A 25,818-nucleotide genomic window follows, 5' to 3' on the forward strand; every position below is an offset into this window, starting at 1 on the left:
TTAATCAGGCCGTACAACTGTTATTTAATTTTGCAACACGTAGCACAACTGGTGATAAATGCCTAATTAACTTCATGTCATTTAATCGTATTTTAAAACAATTGATCCTTTTAATTTGATATTTTTATTTTAGAAACAAGAAGAAATTTTACTACAGCTGTTTTATATTACTGAAATAAAAATTATTAATGACTTCTGCCTAAAACAGGTTTTAAAATGAAAAATTGAAATACACTTGTTAGAAGTGAAATTTTAATGTTCCAGGTGGTTTAGCAAAATTAAAAATTATTATTTTCATAATATGAATAACAAAATCAGGTTTATAAATAAAAAAATTTAATAAAAAATTAAGTTTCAAAATATACAGACACTATAATATAAATTTAAAACAAATTAACAGTATTTTTGGCTGATGAGATGTAAAAAATTGAGTAAGAATAAAAACATAGAAATTGAAGTATAAATTATCAACCCTCCCCCCAGTGATTCGACGCTGTTACGTAGTTATTTAGAACTTTTTAGTGTTGTAGTTGGTTTATATTCTAAATTTATTATAATATATTTTGTGTCGTAGCAAGGAAACACTGATGAAAATTATACATGCTAAGAGACTCATACACTCCCTCTCTAATAATAGTAAATCACGTTTTTATTAATACTTTTTTTAACTATTTTTTTATTTTTTATAATTTATTTATTATTTTTTTAAATACTACACGCACCCGTGCTAACATTACAGGAACCAGCAACAGCAACAGTAATAATTGAAGAACATAAGAAAGAAACCATAATAAGAAAGGGAGTTTGACAGGATGTTCCCTATCCCTGTTACTTTTTAATCTTTACATCAAACTAGCATTTGATGATTTTAAAGAACAATTTAGATCTGGAGTAACAGTACAAGGTGAAAAGATGTACGATATACGATTTACTGATGATATAGTAATTCTAGCTGAGAGTAAAAAGGATTTAGAGGGAACAATGAATGGCATAGATGAAGTCCTATGCAAGAACTACTGTATGAAAATAAACAAGAATAAAATGAAAGTAATGAAATCTAGTAGAGATAACGAAGGTGGACAACTGAGTATAAAAATAGGAAGAGAAAAGGTTATGGAGGTAGAAAAATTTTGTTATTTGGGAAGTAGAATTACTAAAGATGGACGAAGCAGGAGCGATATAAATTGCCGAATAGCACAGGCGAAATGAGCCTTCAATCAGAAATATAATTTGTTTACATCAAAAATTAATTTAAAAGTCAGGAAAAGATTTTTGAAAGTATATGTTTGGAGCGTAACTTTATATGGAAGTGAAATTTGGACGATCGGAGTACCTGAGAGAAAAAGATTAGAAGCTTTTGAAATGTGGTGCTATAGGAGAATGTTAAAAATCAGATGGGTGGATAAAGTGACAAATGAAGAGGTGTTGCATAAAATAGATGAAGAAAGAAGCATTTGGGAAAATATAGTTAAAAGAAGAGACAAACTTATAGGTCACATATTAAGGCATCCTGGAATAGTCGCTTTAATATTGGAGGGACAGGTAGAAAGAATAAATTGTGTATGCAGGCAACGTTTGGAGTATGTAAAACAATTTGTTAGGTATGTAGGATGTAGGAAGTATACCGAAATGAAACGACTAGCTCTAGATAGGGAATCTTGGAGAGCTGCATCAAACCAGTCAAATGACAAAAAAAAAAACACCCGTAAATAACAAATTCATCTGTACAAAGTATATACCATACTATAGGATTTGTACTTTGATTACTCTTAAGTTGAGAATGTTGACATGCCGAACCGGAACGTGTGTTTATTATCAAATAAAAGAGAATTTTATGTACTACAAGAAAATAAAAACATAACTGAGGTTGGTAAACATATAATGTATTAAAAGATGATTATTCTAACAAATGCTTGTACGAATCAAACTTGGATTACTCATAAAATAAGAATTTCAAATTATCAAACTATACTGTTTATTATGAAATGGAAAATTTTATCTAGTATAAGAGAAAAAAAACATAATTAATGTCGGTAAACGTGTAATTTATTAAATGATGTTTTCTTAACTAGTCTCTGGAAGATGAAAATAGTCGCTCACATTATGTGACATTCTAATAAAAATTTTGTTTACAGTATAGCACATAAGACTTATAGCTGTGTTTTTTCTAAGCAGGTCAAATATATTGGGTTGTGTCAAGAACACATATATAATTTAGTACAAAAGAAATAAAACGTGAAGGTTAGGGGCCTGCAGAGCAGGCCACTGGAGTGTTGGAGGAAAAAACCTTGATCGGTATTGCAGGACTAGGGAGTTGCGAGAGAAGTTACTATGTCAATTTCATCAGAGCTGCCCTTGGAATGACAAATAGATGCATTATAGGCCACAGGATCTATGCGAACACCTAAACAAAATTGCTTTACAAAGGGTTAAAAGGGGACATGAAAACCTGCTATGAAATTAAATTATTCAGTGTACTTTATTACAGGATTAATGGTAGCCGCAATTTAAGGTTTTCATAAAAGAAAAAGAAGTATAGTACATAATATATCACTGGAATGGTATAACCGGAAAAGAATTTGTATTTTAAGAGCATATAAATAATTTACTGTACTTTGCTTTGTTAATTCAAAAATCAACTTGATAAAAAAAGGGTTTAGTCACTTCTAAATGATTTATTAATTTTTTTAAAATGCTTTTTCTACTTAATTTATATTCGATGGTAATCCCTAAAAGATACATTTTTTCTCAAGGGATATGTAATTTCCCAAATATTCTTGTTCAGTAACTGTTCTTTTTTAAATGGTAATTTGTCAAGTTCTAAATGTACTTTTCAGTAGGTAAATTTGTATTATTATATTTAATTTTATAATTATTTACAAACAATTTGTTATTTAAAAAGCTAATTGTAACACAATGTGTATTTACTTGATGTTTGGAAAATAAATCTAAATATATTCTATATATGACTTTTTTCATTACTTTAGGCCAGTAAAGATGGAGAGATTTTTGGCTCTGATAAAAATGTATAACATTACTGAGCTATTATAACCTTAACAACTTAATTGTTAATATTTTAATTGCACGCTTGTGTTTTATGATTTGCCTGAAGTAGCAGTAGCATCCACAAAAATAAAATGTTTATATTAAAGGAAAAATTAAGCAGCAAAAAGTGAGTAAGATAAATTAATTGTATTATCCTTAAATATGTTACAAATTAGATGGAAAAAGAAACACTCCTAAAAAAAGTCTGATGTGATAAGATGTTAGTATACTCATATATTCAAGTTTGTGTGGCAAAATGCATAACTTTTGAATTAGCACTCCAACAAATGCTACAACTAAAAAGATTTGTATTCTATGTATTGGCAACATTAGGAAATAACGTAATGAAAAGCGCAACAATATTTCATTTAGTCATAATAATAAAACATTGCTTGATGAATTAATTGTTAGTCCAATATGCAGTTAGAAAAACCAGAATCAGTTCTGGTTCAAAAAAAGAAAATTGAATTTTTTTTTGTAAGTTGTTAAAATCTTTAAAGGAGGCATTAAAAATGTTCTCTTAATGAAAATATGTTTATAAGGTTGCTGAAGAAATAAACGTTTTATGAACTCTGCTATGAAAGTCTTGCTAATAATTTAGCCATGAGGCTTATTACAGGTATTTTTGCCTCATCCTTTTTGATTGTTGAACAAATACCAGTTTGAAATGATAAATAACTCTGATCACGTTAATAAAAATAAAATCTTTTTAAAACTATCATTATCAGAGAAGAGGCACAGATCAATCTATTGCTCTGATATTGAAAAAAAGCTTATTTAATTTTTTGATGTGTAATTTTTAATGTCTTTTTTTATATTTTGATGCTGGCACTTTTCTTTAATTCCAATGATTTTATTTACTGTAATCTCTTGCACAAGGCTGGAAAATATCTTGAAATAATGTTGTCTTTTGGGCCTATCGAAAAAAACATCCTTAAATGGAAAAACAGTGGATGCTTTCTGCTGACAATACTCCCATTCATTATCAATTAATTGAATTCTTACATCATTCCTGTCAGCTTTTATAGTTATTTAATATTCTTTTTGAAGAACTCTGAAAATGTTTCAAAAAATTAAATTTTTTCAAAGCTTATGAATAAGTTTCATGAATGCCACTTGAATATTATATATGATCACTGTATTGTTAAAACTTATCTCTGCTGGACAGTTTTCATATCTAAGATAGAAATTCTTTCAAAAAATATTTTAACTACTTTTCCATTTTTCTTGTACTGAGATGTCCGTTTTATATTTTCTCAACAATGAACACTGAATTTTTCTTGGCAGTTTTCCCCTTTAACATTCATTATTCAACTTTTAACTGCGTTGTAAACACGATTACATGTGGAGATAAAATCTTTTCTAGTGATCAGTCATCAGGATCGATTATCGAAATTCATATGCATAAAAAATCCAGTTCCCCTATTTCAGCTAACCTTACTGACCTCCTACACAGTAGAACCATTATGATAAAAAAAAATTGGAGTATAGTATTTGTGATCAATAGTCAGTCTGAACAACAGACTAATAAAAGAATTGATACAGTTCAAATTTAATATTCTTTCTAGCCACATGCTGAATAAGTGCATGTCTTACTGTAATAATAGTAAAACATTGTCTTTTATATTGAAGTTAAATTTGGTTTAACTGTTCATTAAAGATTATTGTATGGACTTCATCTCCAACCATCAAGGACAATAAAAACATTGACAATTTCTGTTTTAATTTATAACTATTTGGTATTAATTTTAAAAAAATAATCATTTTTTTGTGCATGTTTGTTAATGAACATTTTGCGCGTTTCAGATATATTACAATTCTGTTTCAGTTTTGTAATTACCTTTGTAATATGTCTAAAAATTTATTAATTTTATTGCAGTTAACAGTCCGCAAGGTAGACATATAGGATCAATAGCAGATATAGATCCTGTTAATGATATATATGGCTCATTGAGTTCTGACTACAATATGAATGCCCATCATTATCATCCTAACCAGTCGATGTCACAGGGTCCATCGGTTAATATGGCTCACCGAACAACTTCTGGGGTACGTAAATTCATTTTTGTAATTTTTAAGATTAATTTTATTATCGGCTAATTGAATTCTTCCCCTAATTTCTGTAATTTTAATTTAAAGAAATGTTACGTTGAGATTTGGATAAGGAAGAATTGACCATAGAGTGCACTGCTATGGGAAATAAAATAAAAAATTAATTTTTTATTTAACTACAATTTAAGAATTTTCAGTCTTTAAATTTATAGGTTGTGAATATATCCCTTTAATCTCAGAGACAGATGTAGTAACCTTTTACAGAAACTAAAACTAATAGTTCTGCAAACAGTATGTCTCATTCATTTTATACTAAATTTAAAAACTTCAGCTCTAAATTAAAATAAATTACAAAATGAAACTGTCAGTCGGTCATTCATTTGGAAAGTTTAGACCATAATATTACTAGTATTAGCAATATTGGGAGCAGTATTTCGAGAGAAACTGGTAATTTCAGCAGTGTTTGGTGACAAGAGCTTCCCCTCTGTCACACCTCTCTTTACTCCTTTTCTAAAGATAAAATTGGTATTTTGAAAAACATCACAGTTACATCATTCCACCTAATAGCAAGGTCCACCCTTACTGTAAAATTTCATAAAACTCTGAAGGTGCATTACACTGTAATTGCATTATAAACGGACAAAGGTTATCGATTGAGTTACCACATTGTTTGATTTAAAAATATTCTTGTTTGTTGAGTGTTAAGTATTGCACAAGAAATAGTTAGAAAGCATTGAACCTCCATATAGTAAAAATTTCAGTTTATGTTTTGATGTTATTGTAATTTACTCATTCTTTTGTTTATTCCTCATAAATTAAGCTATACTGATTCTTGATACCATGAAACAAGAAAAAATTGCATAAATTGACTCCTTTTCATATACTAATTGTCATGTCAGAATTCAAACTTATAAAAAGTACTAATTTATATAAAATCTGACCACAAAATTGTATTGCTTTCCTGGGATTGTGTATTTATTCTTATATATGAGGATGGGGTGAAAAGTTCCAGGCTTCTCGCAGAGATGGTGTTAGTACGCTTAATTTCTTGATGGTGATGCATGATTCCTTCTTTATTAATTTACTATAAGAGTTTCAAGTCACTGCATCACTTATTATATTTACAGTCCATCAAAATGGAGAATTAGGTGTTTTTTTGAAAAATGGAAAAACTGGAATTTCATGCAGTGATTTAATACTTTGGCTCAAGTGCAAAGGAAATTAAAGAAGTGCTTGATATTTTTCTACCAAATACAACAGTTAAATGCTGGGTCGCAGATTTTAAAATGAGTCAAATGTAAGCTAGTGATGAATCACGCAGTGAACGTCCTTCTAAAGTGACTACATCAGAAATGATAGAAAAAGTGCATAAAATCGTTCTGGCAGATCGACAGTGAACGAAGTAGCAGAGTCTGTAGGCATGTCAACTGAACACATGCACAATATTTTGCATGAACAAGCTGTTTGCTAGATGGGTACCATGTTTACTTATCCCCAACAAAAACAGTGTTGAAAAAACTTTTCAAGCAATTGTCTTTAGCTCTTTTGGTGCAATCCAGAGGAATTTTTTCATTGATTTGTGGTGGTTGATGAGACATGGGTTCATATCTACATTCCCATTATAAAACAGCAGTCAAAATAGTGGTTGAAAATAAAGGTCAACCTGCTCCAAAAAAAGCGAAGACAACTATCCTTTAACAAAATTATGGCAACTGTTTTTTTTGGGTTGCACATGGAATTATTTTCATTAATTATCTTAAAAAGGGTGAAACAATAAATGGCTTCTATTATACAACCCTATTGCATCATCTCGGTGAAGAAATTAAGGAAAAATGACCGCATTTGGCTTCCATTAAGCCAATGCTCCAGCTAACTCTTTCCATCTTTTATTCGTTGATTTTTGCCATGCAAAAATCAACGAATTACTGTTCAAATTGCTCTAACACCCTGATCTTCACTTGATCTGGTTCCCAGTGCCTATAACCTGTTTCCTAACATAAAAATTGGCTTGGAAGGAAAAGAGTTTTGACCAGTAATAAAGTTATTGTTGGCATAGATGTTTATTTTAAGAATTTTGATAAATCGACATGCTGAACTGGCATAAGCGCTCTTGTTAGAATACTGGGCTAAGTGTATAGACCATAATGATGACTATGATGAAAAATAAATCAAAATATACCCAAAGAAATATTGTTTTCTTATCCAGCCCCGGAACATTTCATTCTGCCCTTGTAGTGGAAAAATAATTACACTTGAAAAAAGTTAGCTAAGATTTTTTTGGGGTAGGGGTAATTTATGATGTAATTTTATTGTAAAATTACATTATTTAATGGTTTAAATAAGCCAAAAAAAGCTTTGAAAATCGAAATAGTCTACTGGTTGGGTTGGGTCCACAGCCTAGTGGTTGGGGAGCCAATCAAAGTTTAAAAATATCATTTTTTTGAAATTTTCAAAGCTTTTTTTGGCTTATTTAAACATACAATGATAATTTTACCATAAAATTACATACCTCCAAGTATTTTTTTTGGGTTACTTGCACTACGTAGTACTCTAGGTAGTAAGAGTTGTACCCTTCCTAGGCGTACTAGGAAGAGATTAAAAAAAATATGCAATAATAAAAAGATAACTTTTTTCAATTTTTGGGACAAATTTTTTTTTTTAAATGTTGAGATAAGCATGCATGCATGCATGGTTCTGGGTGGTTGTGTTTGCAAAATTTTGATAAAATTGATCCCCCCCCACCTGTAGATATTGGCCTCAAAATTTTACCAACAAATTGCTCTACATACAAACGTCTGTACAAAATTTCATCCAAATCAATTTATCCAGTCAAATGCTTTTCACCTTCAAACATATCAACATACATACAAACATTATCCCCACTTTTTTTTTGTTTTTTGGGGTCCCTGGATCATGAAATATCGAGAAATGCAAAAAAACCCATATTCCATTGTTTCCATACTTTGATTAACATATTTCCCTTCTTGCAGTATAGTTCTAGAGCTATGATGCCAGGAAAGCAAAAATGTACTGATAAAGAAGCTGACGGATCAATCCATTTGAAGTGTCCCAAAAATACATAAGCTGGTTCCTTGACCAATTCAAAAAAAATTGAAACTTACCGACTTGTTTCCTATGTGTTTCAGGACCTTAAAACGATTTATTTTTATTTTTTATTTAAGCAGTTTACCTGTGACGGCTGTTTTTGTTATGGTGTGCACACCTATTTTTGTGATTGTAAAAAACTATTGATCCTGGAAGGATGAAACAAAAATCAATTTAATCATTTTCTCAAGGTAAAAGATTGGTCCAGTGTTTTATTTACCTACCTCTCTTCTTTCTGTGAGAGAATTACCAATAAAGTTGAACATGAAAAATGGTGAAATTTCACTTTTGGTAATTTTTTTCAAGAGGTAGGGATGGCATACACAGTTTAAATTATTTCTTTATATGTAGGTATATGTTAGTAGTTTTACCATAAATAATATTAATGTTGATATACTTACCCCTAAATTTTTATGAATTTTTGAAAATTAATCTTTTTAAAAAAATTCAGATTTTGGTTTCAAATAACTCTGATGGGGTTGCTGATAAAAGTCTCAAATTTGCACAACTTACAGTGTTTTTGTTGATTTTTATGGCAAGTAAAAAGGTTTCTTGTGTATTGTACTAATAAAAAAGTTATAACTTCTCTAAAATCATGAAAAACCTGTTAAAAGCAATACCATTTTTACTTGCTAAATAAGTGCTCCAAGGGGGTTTCTTGTCTTCTTTGCTCTTTACATTTTTTTTTGTATTTAGCCCCTTTGTTGTTGAAGCTGATGTATTCAATATTTATAAAATAATTTTTTTTTAATTATTGATAGGTCGTAATTTAATAATAACTTAACCGGTAACCTAATAGAATTTTGATTCAAAAATGCTTGTAAAACTTGCCCAAACTGAGATTTCTATGAGTAGCCTACATCTTTTTTCAAGAATTCATTTTTATTTTTATATTGGTTTATTTTTGTAAACATTATCAAAGAAAAAATAAATTGTAGCAAAATTTTAATTATTCTTCAATAGAACAGCCTGTTTTCGTAGCAATGAAAATTTATTATTTAGTTTTTCAATTTTGATGGATGTGATACACTCAAAATGCTACAAGCAGCATCCAGTTGTTCAGTATTGTGATATGAGGCAATGTATTGCTCTTGGTCTTCGCATTCATATAGTTCTTTGTTCTGCTGAGAAAAAATACTTTTGAAACAGTTAACAGAAAGAGACTTTCCAGGAACTAAATTTAAATTTGGAAAAATGTGTTCTTTAAGAGCTTGTTCTAATGTTATTTGTCTTAAGTTTTTATTAACTGTTTTTTATGAGTTCTCAAAGGTTTACAACATAACTGTCCAAACAAGTGACTGAATTTTGACGAAAACTTTTTTCATATTTACAAACACTAGTGACATCTGAATTAACACCTAAAAAAATAAAAAAGACAAATTTTAATGAGCTCTTTTGGCACTGTACCATACACTGTTTTATGACACTCTTCATTCATATAAATTCCTATGTAACATTGTTCTTCCATTGTTTTATGTGAAATTACTTGAAAATAATGTAAAAATCTAACTGATTTTAAAATTTGCAATAAATATTATTAAGTAAAACTTATTTAATAAAACACAGGATGAAATTTGAGAAAATCAGTAAAGATGTGAACAGGTTACTGAATAATGTCAGACTGACCAGTCTGTAATTGCAAAGCTAAATGATGCAACAAGTATAAATGAGTATGTTGCAACCTGAATTTTCCTGTTGACTGGAAGTGACTTGATGCGCCTGTTATAACATGAACACTGCAGTTGAATGGTTCAAACAAGTCTGTTTCAACTATAGAAATAAATATAAAAATATTAAAGTGCCAAGAAGACAAGAATAAGTGCTCCCCCTTGGAGCACTTATTTAGTGAGTCAAAATGGTATCGCTTGTAACAGGTTTTTCATGATTTTTGAGAGGTTATAACTTTTTTATTAGTACAATACACAAGAAAAATTTTTATTTGCTATAACCGTCTACAAAAACACTGCAAATTGTGCAAATTTGAAATTTTGATCACCAGCCCCATCAGAGTTATTTGAAGCCAAAATTTGAATTTTTTTTTTTAAAATTAGTTTTCAAAAATTCATTAACATTTAGGGGTAAGTATATTGCCATTAATATTATTTATGGTAAAACTACTAACATATACCTATATATAAAGAAATAATTCAAACTGTGTATGCCATCGCTACCTCTTGAAAAAATTACCAAAAGTGAAATTTCACCATTTTTCATGTTCAACTTTATTGGTAATTCTCTCACAGAAAGAAGAGAGGTAGGTAAATAAAACACTGGACTAATCTTTTACCTTGAGAAAATGATTAAATTGATTTTTGTTTCTTCCTTCCAGGATCAATAGTTTTTTAGTTATGATTTTTTCCGTAAACCCTTACAATCACAAAAATAAGTGTACGTACTGTAACAAAAACGGCTGTCATAGGTAAACTGCTTAAATAAAAAATTAAAAAACATAGTTTTAAGGTCCTGAAATATGTAGGAAACAAGTAGGTAGGTTTCAACTTTTTTTTTGAATTGGTCAAGGAACCAGCTTATGTCATTATGGGACACTTTAAATGGATTGACCCTGACAGAGTTGTAGGACTGTCCTGTTATATGGCTAAAGCTGCATTTCGAGAAAGTCCTACAACTTTGGGTTGTTTCTGATGCACGGCTTACTCGCACAACTTTATTTAAAATATTTATCATTTTATATAAATATAATATTTTTTTATTTATTTAATTCAATGATTCTAACTAAAGTGTGTGCGTATACCATATTTAATTCATGCGGGTGTGGCGGTACTAACTGCAATGGTTGGCACTAACTAAACTAATGTAATTTCGCAACCACAACTTACATAGAACAAATTTTGCTTTTGTGGTCAGCAGACTGGTGTAGCCCCAAGGCATAACGCACCCGGTACAGAGTCAACTGGGTGATCGAGTTCAAGACTCAGCCAGACTGAGTTACTTTTTTACACTTTAACAGTGATAGCAACCTTTGAAATATTAACTCAGTTAAATAAAATTTTTTTTTTTTGTGTTCAGTCATTTGACTGGTTTGATGCAGCTCTCCAAGACTCCCTATCTAGTGCTAGTCGTTTCATTAAATAAAATAAATAATTAATATTTAAAGTGTAAAAAATAATTTGGTTGGCAATCCTGTGGATATTTAAATTTCCTGATCGAAGAGGATGAGGGAAAAGGGAAACTCCATTATGGCAGACTGCGACACCAGCACTCCTTATGGTGACAGGGGATACTATTAACACAGTGTGGTCACTTAGCCACTAGTTTAGAGCATTTTTTGTGGTGAGGGGGTGCGATTTTGCAAAAAAACCTTTTTGCAGATATTATTTTTTAATTGTTAACAAATGTGCCTAAGAAAAATATGACCTCAAGTAGGCAAAATCTCAAGATACTGAGGGGGTTACTTTTCTCTTCAGCCTCACCCCCTGGACCTTTTAGGTTGAAATTTAATGGCATCAATGCCTCATATATAGAAGTAATCTGACCAAGTTTGGTCAAAATCAGTCCAGTAGTTCTGGAGATATAAGGTGGTTTAGAGGCCAACATTGAACACACACACCTACATACAAACATTAACATCTGGAAAATTTCCATTCGATTTTTTGGGTTCCCTTAATGTGTCAAAACATCTAGATCCAGTGAAACTCGCATTTGCCCTAATTGGACCGATTACAATAACCACTTTTCCTTCTAGAGCTATAGCTTTACTATAGAGCTATCTAGATGGGAAAGTAAAAATGCTTTATTTATTTAAAAGAAGACAGTTATAATTAATGAAAATTATAAAGAAAATACAAATTATATAATAAATGAATATTTAATAAAAAGAAACATGTTAATTTTGTGATGTTTCTATATTACTGTTAACGGGCTTATTTCCATTACTAAAAATAATTTTTTCATTAATGTCAAAATTTTCTTGTGTTAAGGAGCATTTCTTGCCTCCTATGTAATTAACTAGATCTCACTTTGCTGGTTTTTGTTTTGCTATGTAGTTGTGTAATTCATCAACTAAGGTTACCTGATCGCATAGAATGAATTATGGGTATTGTTCTTTTCATTTTTTCTGATCAATAACAAGTTAATCAGTAATATTGATCTAATAAGACCTGAATGGGAAGTAAGTTCTGTTTGTTCCGTGAAGTGAAGGGAATTTTTCACTCCATTTTTGTATTTTTTACATACCTATTACTTTGAGAAATAATATTGTTACTTTTTTTTATTTAAATTAAATTAAGTTGATAATCTGTAAGTTTAAATTAGCCTAGTTAATAGAATTGCTATTTTCATATTTAATATGGAATAATTGATTTCATTTTAGAGGTCTGTTCAGAAAATAACCAAACATTTTTAATTGTGTGCCAACAGTATTTAGTGACATACGATTGGCGGCATTGTGTTCCACATAACCTCCTCTGTAACCACATGTTATTGGATTGTTGATATCTCATTTAGTTATTGTTATTTGAGAGCAACGTAAGGATCATAACAGGAGACAAGAGATGGGTTTGTAGCTAGACATGGAGATAAAAGTTCAGTCATCACAATGGATTGGCAAAGGATCACCACACCCCAAGAAAGCATGTCAGTCTCAATCCAATGTCAATGATGCTCTCTGCTTTTTCAATTTTAATGGAATTGTGCATTATGAATTCTCAAAGTGAAACAGTGAACCGTGCATACTGTCAAGGCGTTTTACAATGGTGTCGTGAAAAAATCTACAAAAAGAAACTAGAATTGTGGCAAGACAACTCATAGTTCCTTCACTACGACAATGCACTCGCACACTCAGCTTTATAATAACTTAGCTCTATCAAACATAACGGTGGAAACTTTTATTGTGACTGGATGCTAAGTCGACATAATTTTTGAAAGCATAATGATCACTGTTGTACATTTTTACATTTACTTACTTACTTATGATGATTGAGTTTTATTTTTTTTTATTTTAAGAATAATATAAAGGTTTTTTGAGTTCCTGAAGATGACTTTGGTATCTGAAAGTACTTGTACCTGCTTTTATAATTCTAGTAACTGTAGGGTATTATATTCCATTGTTTAAAGTTCCACATAAGTTTTTACTTACAACAGATTTATGCATTCCTTTAAATCTACATATATATTTTTTTTTTTAATTTGGTTGTCAATAGTAGACTAGATTAATTACTTGATCTTATTGTGCGATTTTTTGTTTCTTTACAAAAAAGAAACAAAAAATCACTCAAAAAATACAAAAATGCTCCTTGCTGTGAAGCAGAGAGCATCACTTTATATAGAAAAGTTGTTGGTAAGTGGTTTTTATAAATTATTATTGCATTCAGCTTTGTCAGTTCATCAGTTTTGTGCCACAAAACAGATGACTGTCCTCCCTCAGCCTCCCTACTCGTTAGACCTGGCTCCTTGTGATTTTTTCTTATTTCTGAAATTAAAATCAGTGATGAAAGGATGCCATTTTAAGGCTATTGATGACTTTAAAGCAAATTCGTCACGGACCTTAAAGGCCATTTCAAGTGAAGCTATTTAGGACTGTTTTGCGAAGTGGAAATACTGCTGGAAAATGTGTGTGAATAGAGGAGTGAAGTTCCTTAAAGGGGGAAAGGACCAATAATCTGTAAAATAAAGTTTAGTTAGTCTGATTAAAAAAAATAAAGTTTTGTTATTTTCTGAACAGACCTTTACTTTTTTATCTTTATATGTATGTACTATTGTTTTTTTACAGAGAGTTTACAGAGCTTTGTATGATTATGAAGCACAGGATGGAGATGAAGTTTCTTTCCATGATGGGGACCTAATTGTTAATTGTACTTCTATTGATGAAGGCTGGATGACAGGAACTGTCCAGCGCACTGGAGAAACAGGAATGTTACCTGCTAATTATGTGGAAGCGGCCCATATATAGATAGATAAACGTTTATGTATTTATCTGTTATTTATCTTCTATTTTTGTATTTTGCCTCGATCTGACAGACGTTTATAATGTAGTTAAAAAAATTTTAAAATTATGTACATGTATTCATAGTTCAATTCCGTAATTTAAAGAAATTACGGAATTACGCATATAACTGTTATAGCTAGTTATTTTATATGACTGTGTAAAGTAAAATATCTGTACATTAAATGTAAGAGATAATATTTGAGGGGTTAATGGTAAACAAAGTTTGCCTTTATTTAGATTATCCCACTCAGGGATCAGGAATTGATAAAGGGTTTTGATTCTTTTATTTGAATTATTATATATCTATTTTATAATGAAAATAATTCTCCCTTAATTACTTGTGCTTTCATTAACTCAGTTTTATAATTCTAGTAACTGTAAGTTATTATATTCCATTATTTAAAGTTCCACATAAGTTTTTACTTACAACAGATTTATGCATTCCTTTAAATCTACATATATATATTTTTTTAATTCGGTTGTCAATAGAAGACTAGATTAATTACTTGATCTTATCGTGTGATTTTTTGTTTCTATTAAAAAAAAGAAACAAAAAAATATTCATTAATTTTTTCTTATTTCTTTTTGAAATGTTTTGGATGTGCAACTTAGATTAACCTACATGAGTAATCTAACTGTTAGATTTATAGATGTAGTGATTTGTTCTGTTTTTTAATTTTAATGGTAGAAAATGCAGGAAGTAGATAGTATAAATCTCCATGAGTCACATAATTTGTGTAGGTTTTTTAAATGACTGTGTTTTTTCAACCTGGAATTTTCCAAATATGGTTTCTTTTGTTTCTGATTTTATCATACACATTTCTTTAAGAAACAAAGTAAATTTCTATGATTTTTTTTTTAATGTTAGTATTGTTGATTTTATTGCAAATGTAAAAGAAAAAAGTGTAAAATTATATTTTGTGTACATGAATGAGATTATTTATTGAGTAATGATTAATGAATACCAGCAGTCCAAAAAATCATATTTTCCCCAGCTTCTGAAATTGTCTTATTTATATAACTAGGTGTTTGGACAGTTCTCCAACTTGTTTCTTTTTAATTGTACACTTGACTGACATCATTACTGGATTAAATGAATATAGAGTTGTTTAATGGTATACAATTTGTATGTTGTACATTTTTTCAGTTTTTTATTGTGTACTTCGTAAAATAATCATTAATAATAAAGTACTATAGGTTTCATTCTATATTTAGATGTTTCCCTTTCTTTTTTTTAACAATTTTGCAATTATTTTGTAACCAGTTCTATTATGAGGTTGTAGAGTATAGCTAATTTTTTATTTCTTTATTTTACTATGCTGCCACTAATTTAAGATTCAGTTAGTTTTAAAGTATACTTCAATTTTAAATGTGATTTTTTTTCAGAAAAACAATGAATAAGTAATGTTAGTTTATACTTAAATTTCTTTTAAATTATTCACACAATTCTTTACTCATTAATTATAAATTGAGCGGTTCAAGATCTGTGACCTGCATATTGTTCATTGTTTCCAAAATAAATGCCACGCTATTGCTTCTTTGACTTTTACAATTTACACAAAAAATATTCAATCTGACTTGCATTTGGTAAAAAGAATTTTCTTTTTTTTTATTATTTATAACGTATCCTTTGTATTTTTATTGTAAGTATATATTTGCAATCAACCTTATTATTTAGCCTTCATTAAATAAAAAAATTATTTCTGCATCTATCAAAAGATTGTGAAAGGCTTATAAAGAAGATAATTTCTGTGTTTAATTGAGCGCTTGATTTTTCAAATCTGTTACTATAAAAGGTGTCTGTAATAAATGTGTTCATTGTACAAGAATTATGCTGCATAAACTATGACTGACTAGAATGTTTGTATTAATAGGAAAATGAGAATTACAGTACTTAAGATTTATCATGATTTTAAAACTGGTAGTAATTGTTTTAAGTTAGAAATGGTATAGTAATTTATTATTTATTCATTATGGGTCCAAGAAGTATCTTTGGTAGAAAAATTGTTTTAAGTTAGAAATGGTATAGTAATTTATTATTTATTCATTATGGGTCCAAGAAGTATCTTTGGTAGAAGTGTAATAGCATAAGATCTGTGAATGTTTATTGATAACATTCCAGGTCTTTGTTAAGTTGTCAAATAAAACAGATTTGTAACTCTTAAGTATATTAAAAATTACCTTCATAGATTACATCCCATATTTGCAATCTACAAACTACTTTTAGTAAAAGATGTAGTTCACATGAGATGATTGGTATTCTGAATTTGATTTTTAATGCTTTCAGTAAGTTTTTCGTATCAATAAAATATTTTTTTTAGATTTTATTTTTGTTAAGAATAATATGATTTTAAAATCACAGGTATGTTGCAATTTATTACTTGTTAAATAGATATTAAATTCTATTTTTAATTTCTTTGGCAGTTTTTATAAAGTAAATAATAAATCTGTAGCACATATTTAAACATTTTATATCAGAAACTTCACTTTTCCCTAATATAAATAGTAGTGTAGTAAATAATACTTAGTTTGCTGGTAGATTTATGTATAATTGTTCAGTATTATTCAATTTCTTCTTCATTACTATTTTTTGATGTATCAGATTTATTGGCATGGTTATTAGCCAATGAAATTACACCCAGCATTACATAATATGTTGTTGGTGTTTGGAGATTTATTTAATTAGCTTTAGCTGTTTGTATTTTATATCTACATTTCACTCCTTTCAATTTTCAGGATACAAATCTTGGAGGTATAACAGCTGTTGTGTGACTATAAGGTTAAATGTATTTTACCATCTTAGGTTCCATTGTTACAATTTTTAGAGATTGGGTGTGTATGTTCTGACACATGTTTCTTCTTAATGTTAATATTTCTTTATAACTGGGTTTTGTAGTTATAATTTTTTTTTATTGTTAGGTTTAAAATTTTGTTTAATCGTTTTCATATGTGTATGCATGTTTGTTAGTTCCATGAGTATGTATGCACTTATTGAATGAGATTGTGTATATTGCATATTTAAACCTATATTTAATTTAAATTTTTGTTTAGTTGCAGCGTAATGAGTTGTAAATTTAAAGCCCATGTGTATAATGTGTTAAAATGTGGGATACTTAAGGGAGTATTATGTGAAAATTATATAAAAATGTAAATGTAATTTTTATAATTATATAATTCTTCAACACTTGATAAGAAGGTTGACTCCGTTTTTCTTGTTGTAGGCTTGCATTGCTTATTATTACTGTAATTTTTTGTTTCGGTGAGGATAATATTCTGTAATAATTACACTAGGATATTTTTACTGTACTTTTAATGTTGTGATTACAACTGTTTATTGTATGTCTCAATAACTGAAGATTTCATTATTTAAAATCATAAGAATATTGCTGTTATTATTATTATAATAATAATGAATTCATTCTCTGTAAATTCAAAAATAATAATTATTATTAATATAATTATAAGCCATTTTTTATGATTTTAATAACCATTTTGTTTTGTCTTTCAGTGTTTAAAAATGATGACTATGTACCAAGATATTTTTTTTATTACTTTTTGAAAAGAGTATTTCTTTAATTTAATTTAATTATCCTAGACCGTTGAAAGTTTGTTTTAATTGTTTATTAATGAATTAGTTATTTTTTATTCCGTGACCGTGTGCATGCACATGCATGTAAACTTAATCACATGGTACAAAATCATCAGTATCATACTTTAATTATCAAAGTTGTTATTAGTAAACATTTTGAAATGTCATTATCTTGTCTCAACTGTTATTGTAAATTACCTATTCATCAAGAATTATGTTTAAACTATGCATAATGGAAGTAGAAGGTATTAATTCTGAATATTAGTAAATTGTATCAGTTTTATTAATATTTTCTGTTTGAATGCAGTTCAAAATTTTTTTTTGTAGAAGGCAGAAACATGTTGGAATACTTTTAACATCAATTATACTTTTAGCTTGAGAATATAAAAGCCATTTATATATTTTTGTAAGCCACCCACCTCAGTACACCTGTTCAGATATAGTGACAGTTCTTAAGAATAAAAAAAAAGTAAAATATGTAATCTGTTTTCTTAAATAAATGTGTTTTTCCATAAAGGCTGTCCTTGTATATCTGTTTTATTTGGTTACTTGAATATTGTTATTTAATATCTCCTAATTAATAAAAGCTTATTTTTTAGTTAAATAATTTTTGCCCTGAACTTAAGGTTTTTGTTAGATAAAATTAGATATTAGCTACTACTCTTGATTTTTCGTGCAACAAGACATTCCAGATAAGATTCAACAGTAAGTTATATAATTGCAATAATTAATCTGGCCATCCCACTGAGCCCTGATTAAGTGGGGCTCCCCTCCTAGACTGTAGAAGGTAACAGCATGACAATGCAAATGGAACCAGCATGGTGGTTGAACCAGTTCTTGTCACAATCATGAAAATAAAAGGATTAGAGGAAAAGAATGGTATAATCAACCCACAGAAATAATATCCCTGATCAGGGTAGTTTATTGTACACTCAGAACTCTAGTTTGTTATAACTGATTTTAATAATTATTAAAAAATTAGATTCTGTGAAGAAATATTAGTCCTAACTGTTTGGCTGTAATAGAATAAAAACAAATTATTTAAAAAATACAATTAAAATAATATTTTAAAATAATTATTAGAAATAGTTTAAGAATTGTTTACAACAGAAATCCAAAAATTTTTAAACACTTTATTTGAAGTATTGAAGAAAACAATAAGGATAATATTCTGTAATAATTACGCTAGGATATTTTTACTGTACTTTTATTGTTGATCTATATTACATGTAGAACAAATTTTGTTCCCCAGCCGATAAATTAATTTAAAAAATTTTAATTTAAAATATTTTTATTTTTTTAATTAATTTTTTTTTTATTTTTTTTTTTTTAATTTAAAAAATATCCATCAGATTAGTTATAAAAGTTGTTATTCATTTAACTTGTAATCATTCAAAGGTAATCTAAAACATAACCGTCAACTCTGTGCTGTACAGTAGACTGATGTACATACATTAACTAGTAATTTATCAGTTTTAATAAAAATTAAATTAGTTATGTCAGTTTATTAGTTGAACGTTGCCTCAACTAACTTCTTTTTATTTTATGTGTAAAATATAGAAATAAATGCAGTTAACTTCCTATGTTTTTATTAATGCTGATTGGTATTACTGATTATTCAAGAGTAGAGTAGAATAAAAAAAAAATCACTAGGATTGTACCATCTTCCTTCCAAAGTTGACACGTGAAATATGTTTTTGTTAACAACATCGATCAATTTAAACATTTTCTAACCGGTAATATATTTTATAATTCATAAGTTACTGTATATTTGTGATATCGTTTATTTGTTTACTAGTTTTAGTGTTATAATATTAACTGAAATTAATATTATAAAATTACAGCAAACATGCTATAAGTCTGGCTTCATAGCTATTAGGATACTTATAGCCGACCTAACTATACTCAATTCACGTACAAAAGCTATCCTGTTGTAAAAAAAACTGCGTGGCAGTGTTATAGACTATCTTGAAAGTTATGCGAACAAATGATAAAACAAACAGTTTATAATGTAAGAATGATTCATTTATTATTTGATGTTTTCAATTGGCACCAGCTGAATCGAGTTATTTACAGATTAATTACAAGGCAGCTATATTTAAAGTTAGATTGCTGTTGACAAAAACACTATAAACAATAAAGTAACACTGATGAGGACGAGCAAATTGATTCATCCAGTACATTACTGTACTAAAATAAATGCTGCAGTAAGATCTCTACACTACAAACAACAGCTAGGATAGCTCTTATGTTGAGCACAGTATAAGTTAGATATAATCTAGCTATGTTACTATAACTTATTTCAGACATAATATGTTTGTTACTTTTCCCCACAGGGGAAACTTATCTATGATATCAGCAGTTGACAGTACCAAACATAATTAAAACCTGGAAGTTACTAGGAGTTATTTTTTTAAAGTTACTTAGTGTTCCTATTGATAATTAAGTTAAATCAAGTAAATTAACTGCATGAAACAGGCTTTCATGCAACTAATTTCAAACATCCAACTGAAATGTTTGAGGTCTGTGACATTTGTTAATGTAAATTTCCCTTTCTATAAAAATTGAATATTATATAAACTGATGGTAGTAGAATTATATTTATATATTCCTGTGTGCCATACTCTTCTTCATTTTTTTCCTAATTCAAACGGCTTGTTATACTTAATTTTATTATAAAATCACATTAAAATTTTAAGAAATTATGTTAAAATATTATCTTAATGATATTTTTATATATAGAAAATGTTTTCTGAACATTGATCGATTTTATATATATATTAACTTGATATTACAAAATAAAATAAAATAAAAAAGAACTTTACTAATAGCATGTGAATAAAAAATCTAAAGACAAGACTTAGTAGTGTGAAACTATCATTTCAGAGTTAGTAGTAGAGTGAGAGAAAGTACTTCTTTTGAGTGCCTTACTAAAGTTAAATCATATTCTTAGTGCATTCGTCGATTGTAAATGTAAGGTTACTCTTTGCTCTGTCCAGAAGTAAATACTTTACTGGGTAGTGTTTTAGTATACTTGTCATGTAGTGACCAGTGATTGTTATTAGCTGGTGATTAATTATTATTAAGGCTCAGGACGTGATTTAACAATTTTGAAGTATTATAAGAAATGAAATTAAAGGATTTAAAAATTAATTTTTGAATGAGTCATTCAGGCTTGTTTCTGATGCACATCTACTCTTATAAATGCACTTAATAATGATAGGTAACTGAAAATTTATTGACTTTTATAGCGTACTGTCTGATCATTTAAAAATTTTAAAACTAGAAACGGTATAATCTTTAGGAAGTTATACTCTGAAAATTACTAAATACTTTATCAAATGTTAGCAGTTATGTAGTTTATATATTATTATATACATGTATAACATAGTTTTACCATTAAATATGTTATGAGATATTACACTTTTATTTACAGATTCATTTGTAATAGAAGTGTGTAAATAAGACAATTGTAGTATATCTTATTATTATTATTATTATTATTACGGTTTTAAATTTGTTAACTAGTTAGTATCAAAGTTTTGATCTTTATTATTTCCTTTCTAAACATTAAGAAATATGGTTATTTTTGTTACAAATAAGTAATGTCTTCCTGTCGGGTGCCTTTAATGTCCAGTCATTAAATAAAATATTGTATTAATGTTATTATATTTTTAAAATGTGAATGATTTTTGAAGTTTTTAACTGAACAAACTTGTTGATTTTCATTAATTTACTCTTGAATTTTTGTTGTCATATTAAAACTATTACTGTTATTTATTTTATTTTTTATTTTAATATAAACTTATTTTCCAGTAAAGTTTTATGAAAATGTTTAAGTTAATTAGTGTTGTTACTTAGTTTCATTAGTTGAATAATAATGTTTAAAATGTTCAAAATTTGTTTTTTAGCCTTATTTGTAGTCATTACCTTGTTTATATGTTTGTAATCATAATTATTATTTTTTACACATGTAAGTATATGATATATAACATAAGATTTTTTTATTTCAACAGTCATAATTGTTTTTGCTTCTTCTAATATTAAGTTCATTCCTTCTGATGGGATTTAGCTTTTTGCAATCGTTTAATCTATTTTTTAATAAAATAAAAGAACTATAATGAATTTTTTATTTATTTCTGCAATAATTTTGCTGCAAAAAAAATGTTTATTCCTAATTAGTTTCATGTTGTATAATATGTATTTTGTTAATTTTTTCTTGGGTAGTTAATTGTTTTAAAAGTTCATAATTCCAAATGATTTTTCTTTGTAATTTTATTTTAATGTTGTATTTGTTTCTGAAGTATTGATATAACATTGTACACTGTATAAAAAAAATCACTTCACATGTCTTAATAATGTTTTTAATGCAGGTTCCTTTGTATCAATGCAGATGCCTTTTGCGTTTATTTGAATACACTTGTTTGTATTTTTAATTCTGTATCTGATTTAAACTAAATAAAGTGCCAAACTCTATTCTTGTAGTTTTTATTTATTAATATTTATTATTGTGAATGATTTCAAATATTTAATCATCAGCATTCAGCTGCTAACAGTATATGCATTTATTCTGTTTGTATGAACAAAAACTTGTTGTTAATGCAAACATTCTTACAGACATAATATAAAACAAAGGCAAGGGTATGAATATTTGTGATAAGTTTTTACTCCTTTATTTTTATAACATATATTCTCCTTATTTGTTGTTTCTTAGTTTATTCATTTGACTATAATTAGTTATCGGATTGTTCTAATCAAAATATATATATTAATATCACAATAAATGAATGTAATTAATTAAACAAAAAAAAAAATTTGCCTTGCAATAACAAGTTAGAAATTTCTTTTTAGAAAAGAAGAGTTTTCACTTGACTTCTATATATTTATAGTATATTCTTTATATTAATTTAATAGTACGTTCCCATTCCCATGATTCTTAAATATACCTTTATAAGGACTGATAAGTAGTCGTTTTGATAATAAAATAAAACCCTATGTCAGATAGACTTTAATAGAGGGGAAAAGCACAGCTAATGTTATTTTTCAATTTATTACAAAAATGACCATGGCCATTTATAAATCTCATTTCACGGTTAGTGTTTGTAATAATTTGAAAACTCATTAGACTGTGCATTCATTCATGCAACTTCTCTTGGAGAAATTTATTTCTACAGTATAAGAACTGCAACTTGTAAACAGTTGAAATGATACTTACATAAGCATAGTCATGCTATAATGTACTTATCTGAGAAGTTTATTTTAGATTAATGATTATATTGTACAGAAATAAATCAGGGGCCAATTTTTGTTACTCTTTTCAGCAGTAGTAAGAATGTTTAGCTGATGATATTAATGTATAAATCACAATTATTAAAAATAAGGATGCAACAATCGTTTTCATTGCAAGTAAATGTATCCTCAATAAATAATTGGTATGAACATGAATGCCAAAAAACATATTTAATGAGGTTTCATGCAAATTATGAGGAGTTAGCACTCACTCTTCATTTATTTACTATAACTTGTAACTAGGTGATGGATGATATTTTATTAAGGAGAGAGGTGTTCGAGGTGTGATCAAAAAATACGGTGAATAATTTTTTATTAAAAAAAGTAATAAGGTTAGATAGAATTCGATTTAATCTCCTTAAAAAGAACTGTCCTAGGCTAGCAATGCACTTATCCCAACGTTGACTCCATGATTGGAGGCACTTCTGGAAGGCGTCTTTCGGAAGGGCTTTCAGCTGCTCGGTCGTGGCCCTCTCAATGTCAGCAATGGTATCAAAACGTTTTCCTTTAAGCACAGTTTTAATTTTTGGGAAGAGCCAAAAGTCGCATGGTGCTAAATCCGGTGAGGATGGCGGATGTGGACAGACAGGAACCCTTTTTTCAGTCAAAAACTCGCGAATGAGAAGCGAGGTGTGACACGGCACGTTGTCGTGGTGAAGAAGGAAGCCATTGGTCCATTTTTTTGGTCGCTTTCTTCATATGTCGTTTCGCAAAATGCTTTGAACGGATCCGTACGATATGTTAAGGTCTTCCGATAGCTCTCGAATAGTCATTCGCCTGTTGGAACGAACCATTGTTTCCACTTTTTGCACATTTTCAACTGTTTTTGAGGTTACTGGACGTCTCGCAAGCTGCTCGTCTTCAACAGACTCATTTCCGTTTTTAAATCGGTCATACTACTTGTACACAGTCTTCAAAGTTACCACATTATCGCCGTACACCGATTCTAACATTTCGTGAGCTTCTTTGGTACTCTTTTGCAACTTAAAACAAAACTTAATGTTAATGCGTTGTTCAAAATCCATGTTGCACGACAGACACGATAAACACAACCTCACTCCAGCGGCTCTGGCAGCTGACTGGCAAGCTCGAACATGTTACAACTTGTCCCTGCCTGTCTCAGTTGATCACACTATTGGACAAATTACAGCATATGGATGTAGCGTCGGTAGTTGCCGCTATAAAAATTCATTCACCATATTTTTTGATCACACCTCGTAGCTCGGTTAAAAAAATAATATAAATAAGTACTTTTGTTATCCAGGATTGCAAGCAAATCTAAACTTTTATCTGTACATTATACCTATGTTTATTCTCATCTAATGTATAGAATCAGTTTTTTGATTAATGCATTGCACGTCGCACCATTTTGCTGTCATCTCTCAGATGACTTAATTTTAATGATAAATGGGTGTTTGCAGTTGTAGAGAACAACCTTTTACATAGTTTCTTTTTTTTTTACATAATTCAGGTGCTTAAATAGATTGTTGATGTTGAAAAATATATTATTGACATTTTTTCATTTATACAATAAAAACAAATAATAAAATATAATGTAAAAATAAAATCACTGTTTTGAAAAAATGATTAGACACTTCTCATGAAGGAATTAAATGGCTAAAATAAAATAATTAAAAAAAAAGATATATATATATTTTGATACTAAATGCCAGTTCATAAATTCCAATACCTAGCTGCTTAAACTTTTGTAAAAGTTATTAAAACATGGGGTTAGACACAAAATCTGTCAATCCAGATATGCTGGACGATAAGATGTACCTTTTTTTCTGCTTTGTACGCAGCTGATATTTTCTTAGTCTTCATTTTTTCCCTCTTATAGCATCAAGTTTTTTACTTTACAGGCTGTGACAAGACATACATTCAATCCAGTTGAAGAAGTAGTATGAACCAGACAATGGTCTGGAAAATTATTACCAAATATTGCCATGTCAAAAGAGATATTTGAAAAACATAGACGCAGATCAGTGTTTCAGTAGTAGATGCAGAAAAAATGTGATGAAAAGCAAAGAAATTTTACAATGTGGAAAGATTCTGTACTTTTTGTGGGGGCAAAAACAGTAAAAACTGCTACTCCAGATTTTAAACATAGTATAGAGAAATTACTGGACGGTGATTGTTAAATTTCAGCGCCTTCAAAATTATTACCTAGTATATAAAAAAAAAAAAATCACTATCTAATACACTTTTTATGAAAAAACTGTTGTTGGGGCTCAAAAATTTGTAAAAACTTTTATGAGAATATTTAAGTAATAAAATACACAAATAAATTGAATTATTACTTGTTAATATTGTTTATAAATGTTAATTTTAAATTTTAATTATTTGTAGTTTACTGAAAGCTTCAAATTTAGTTTTTGGATTAAAATAGCAACTTTAATCTCTTTTATTTACAAATTTTTTTTTATTTTAAAAAATAAAACCTATTTTGAATTATAATAAAGCTACAATTGAACATATTTAAAATAATATAAGGTTTTAAAAATGCTGAAACTGAATTTACAAACAATTATTAAAGTTCAGTTTTGGTAAAATTATTTACTTCTATTTTAAACCACAATAGGAAAAAAGGCATCAAAAGCTACACTTTAAAGAAGTGTAAAAACCTTCTCATATGAGTTAGCCAAGAATGACCTTCACTGCTTGACCGGAAAAATGTTTCTGAACAGTGTTAAATGTTAACATCGATATGCCAATTTGATGCCAAGCCAATTACAAACCAGCCAGTTTGATTCAAATTGGCTGGCTTGCAATAAAACTTGTTGAAATAATTTAG

General features: G+C 28.7%; 1 protein-coding gene across 2 annotated transcripts in view; it reads left to right on the forward strand.

Annotated features, from left to right (window-relative positions):
• The window catches only part of Lasp (LIM and SH3 domain protein Lasp), a 211,381-nt gene extending 189,176 nt beyond the window's left edge, over positions 1 to 22,205 (forward strand). For both annotated transcript variants that reach the window (XM_075362452.1, XM_075362453.1), the window contains exons 7-8: positions 4,925 to 5,094; positions 13,931 to 22,205. In XM_075362452.1, the coding sequence (XP_075218567.1) occupies positions 4,925 to 5,094; positions 13,931 to 14,110 (350 nt within the window). In that variant the 3' untranslated portion in view covers positions 14,111 to 22,205. The remainder of the gene's footprint in view (positions 1 to 4,924; positions 5,095 to 13,930) is intronic.
• Positions 22,206 to 25,818: the final 3,613 nt, after the last annotated feature.

The sequence above is a fragment of the Lycorma delicatula genome, chromosome 4, assembly GCF_047948215.1.
Source record: "Lycorma delicatula isolate Av1 chromosome 4, ASM4794821v1, whole genome shotgun sequence".
Classification (NCBI taxonomy): domain Eukaryota; kingdom Metazoa; phylum Arthropoda; class Insecta; order Hemiptera; family Fulgoridae; genus Lycorma; species Lycorma delicatula.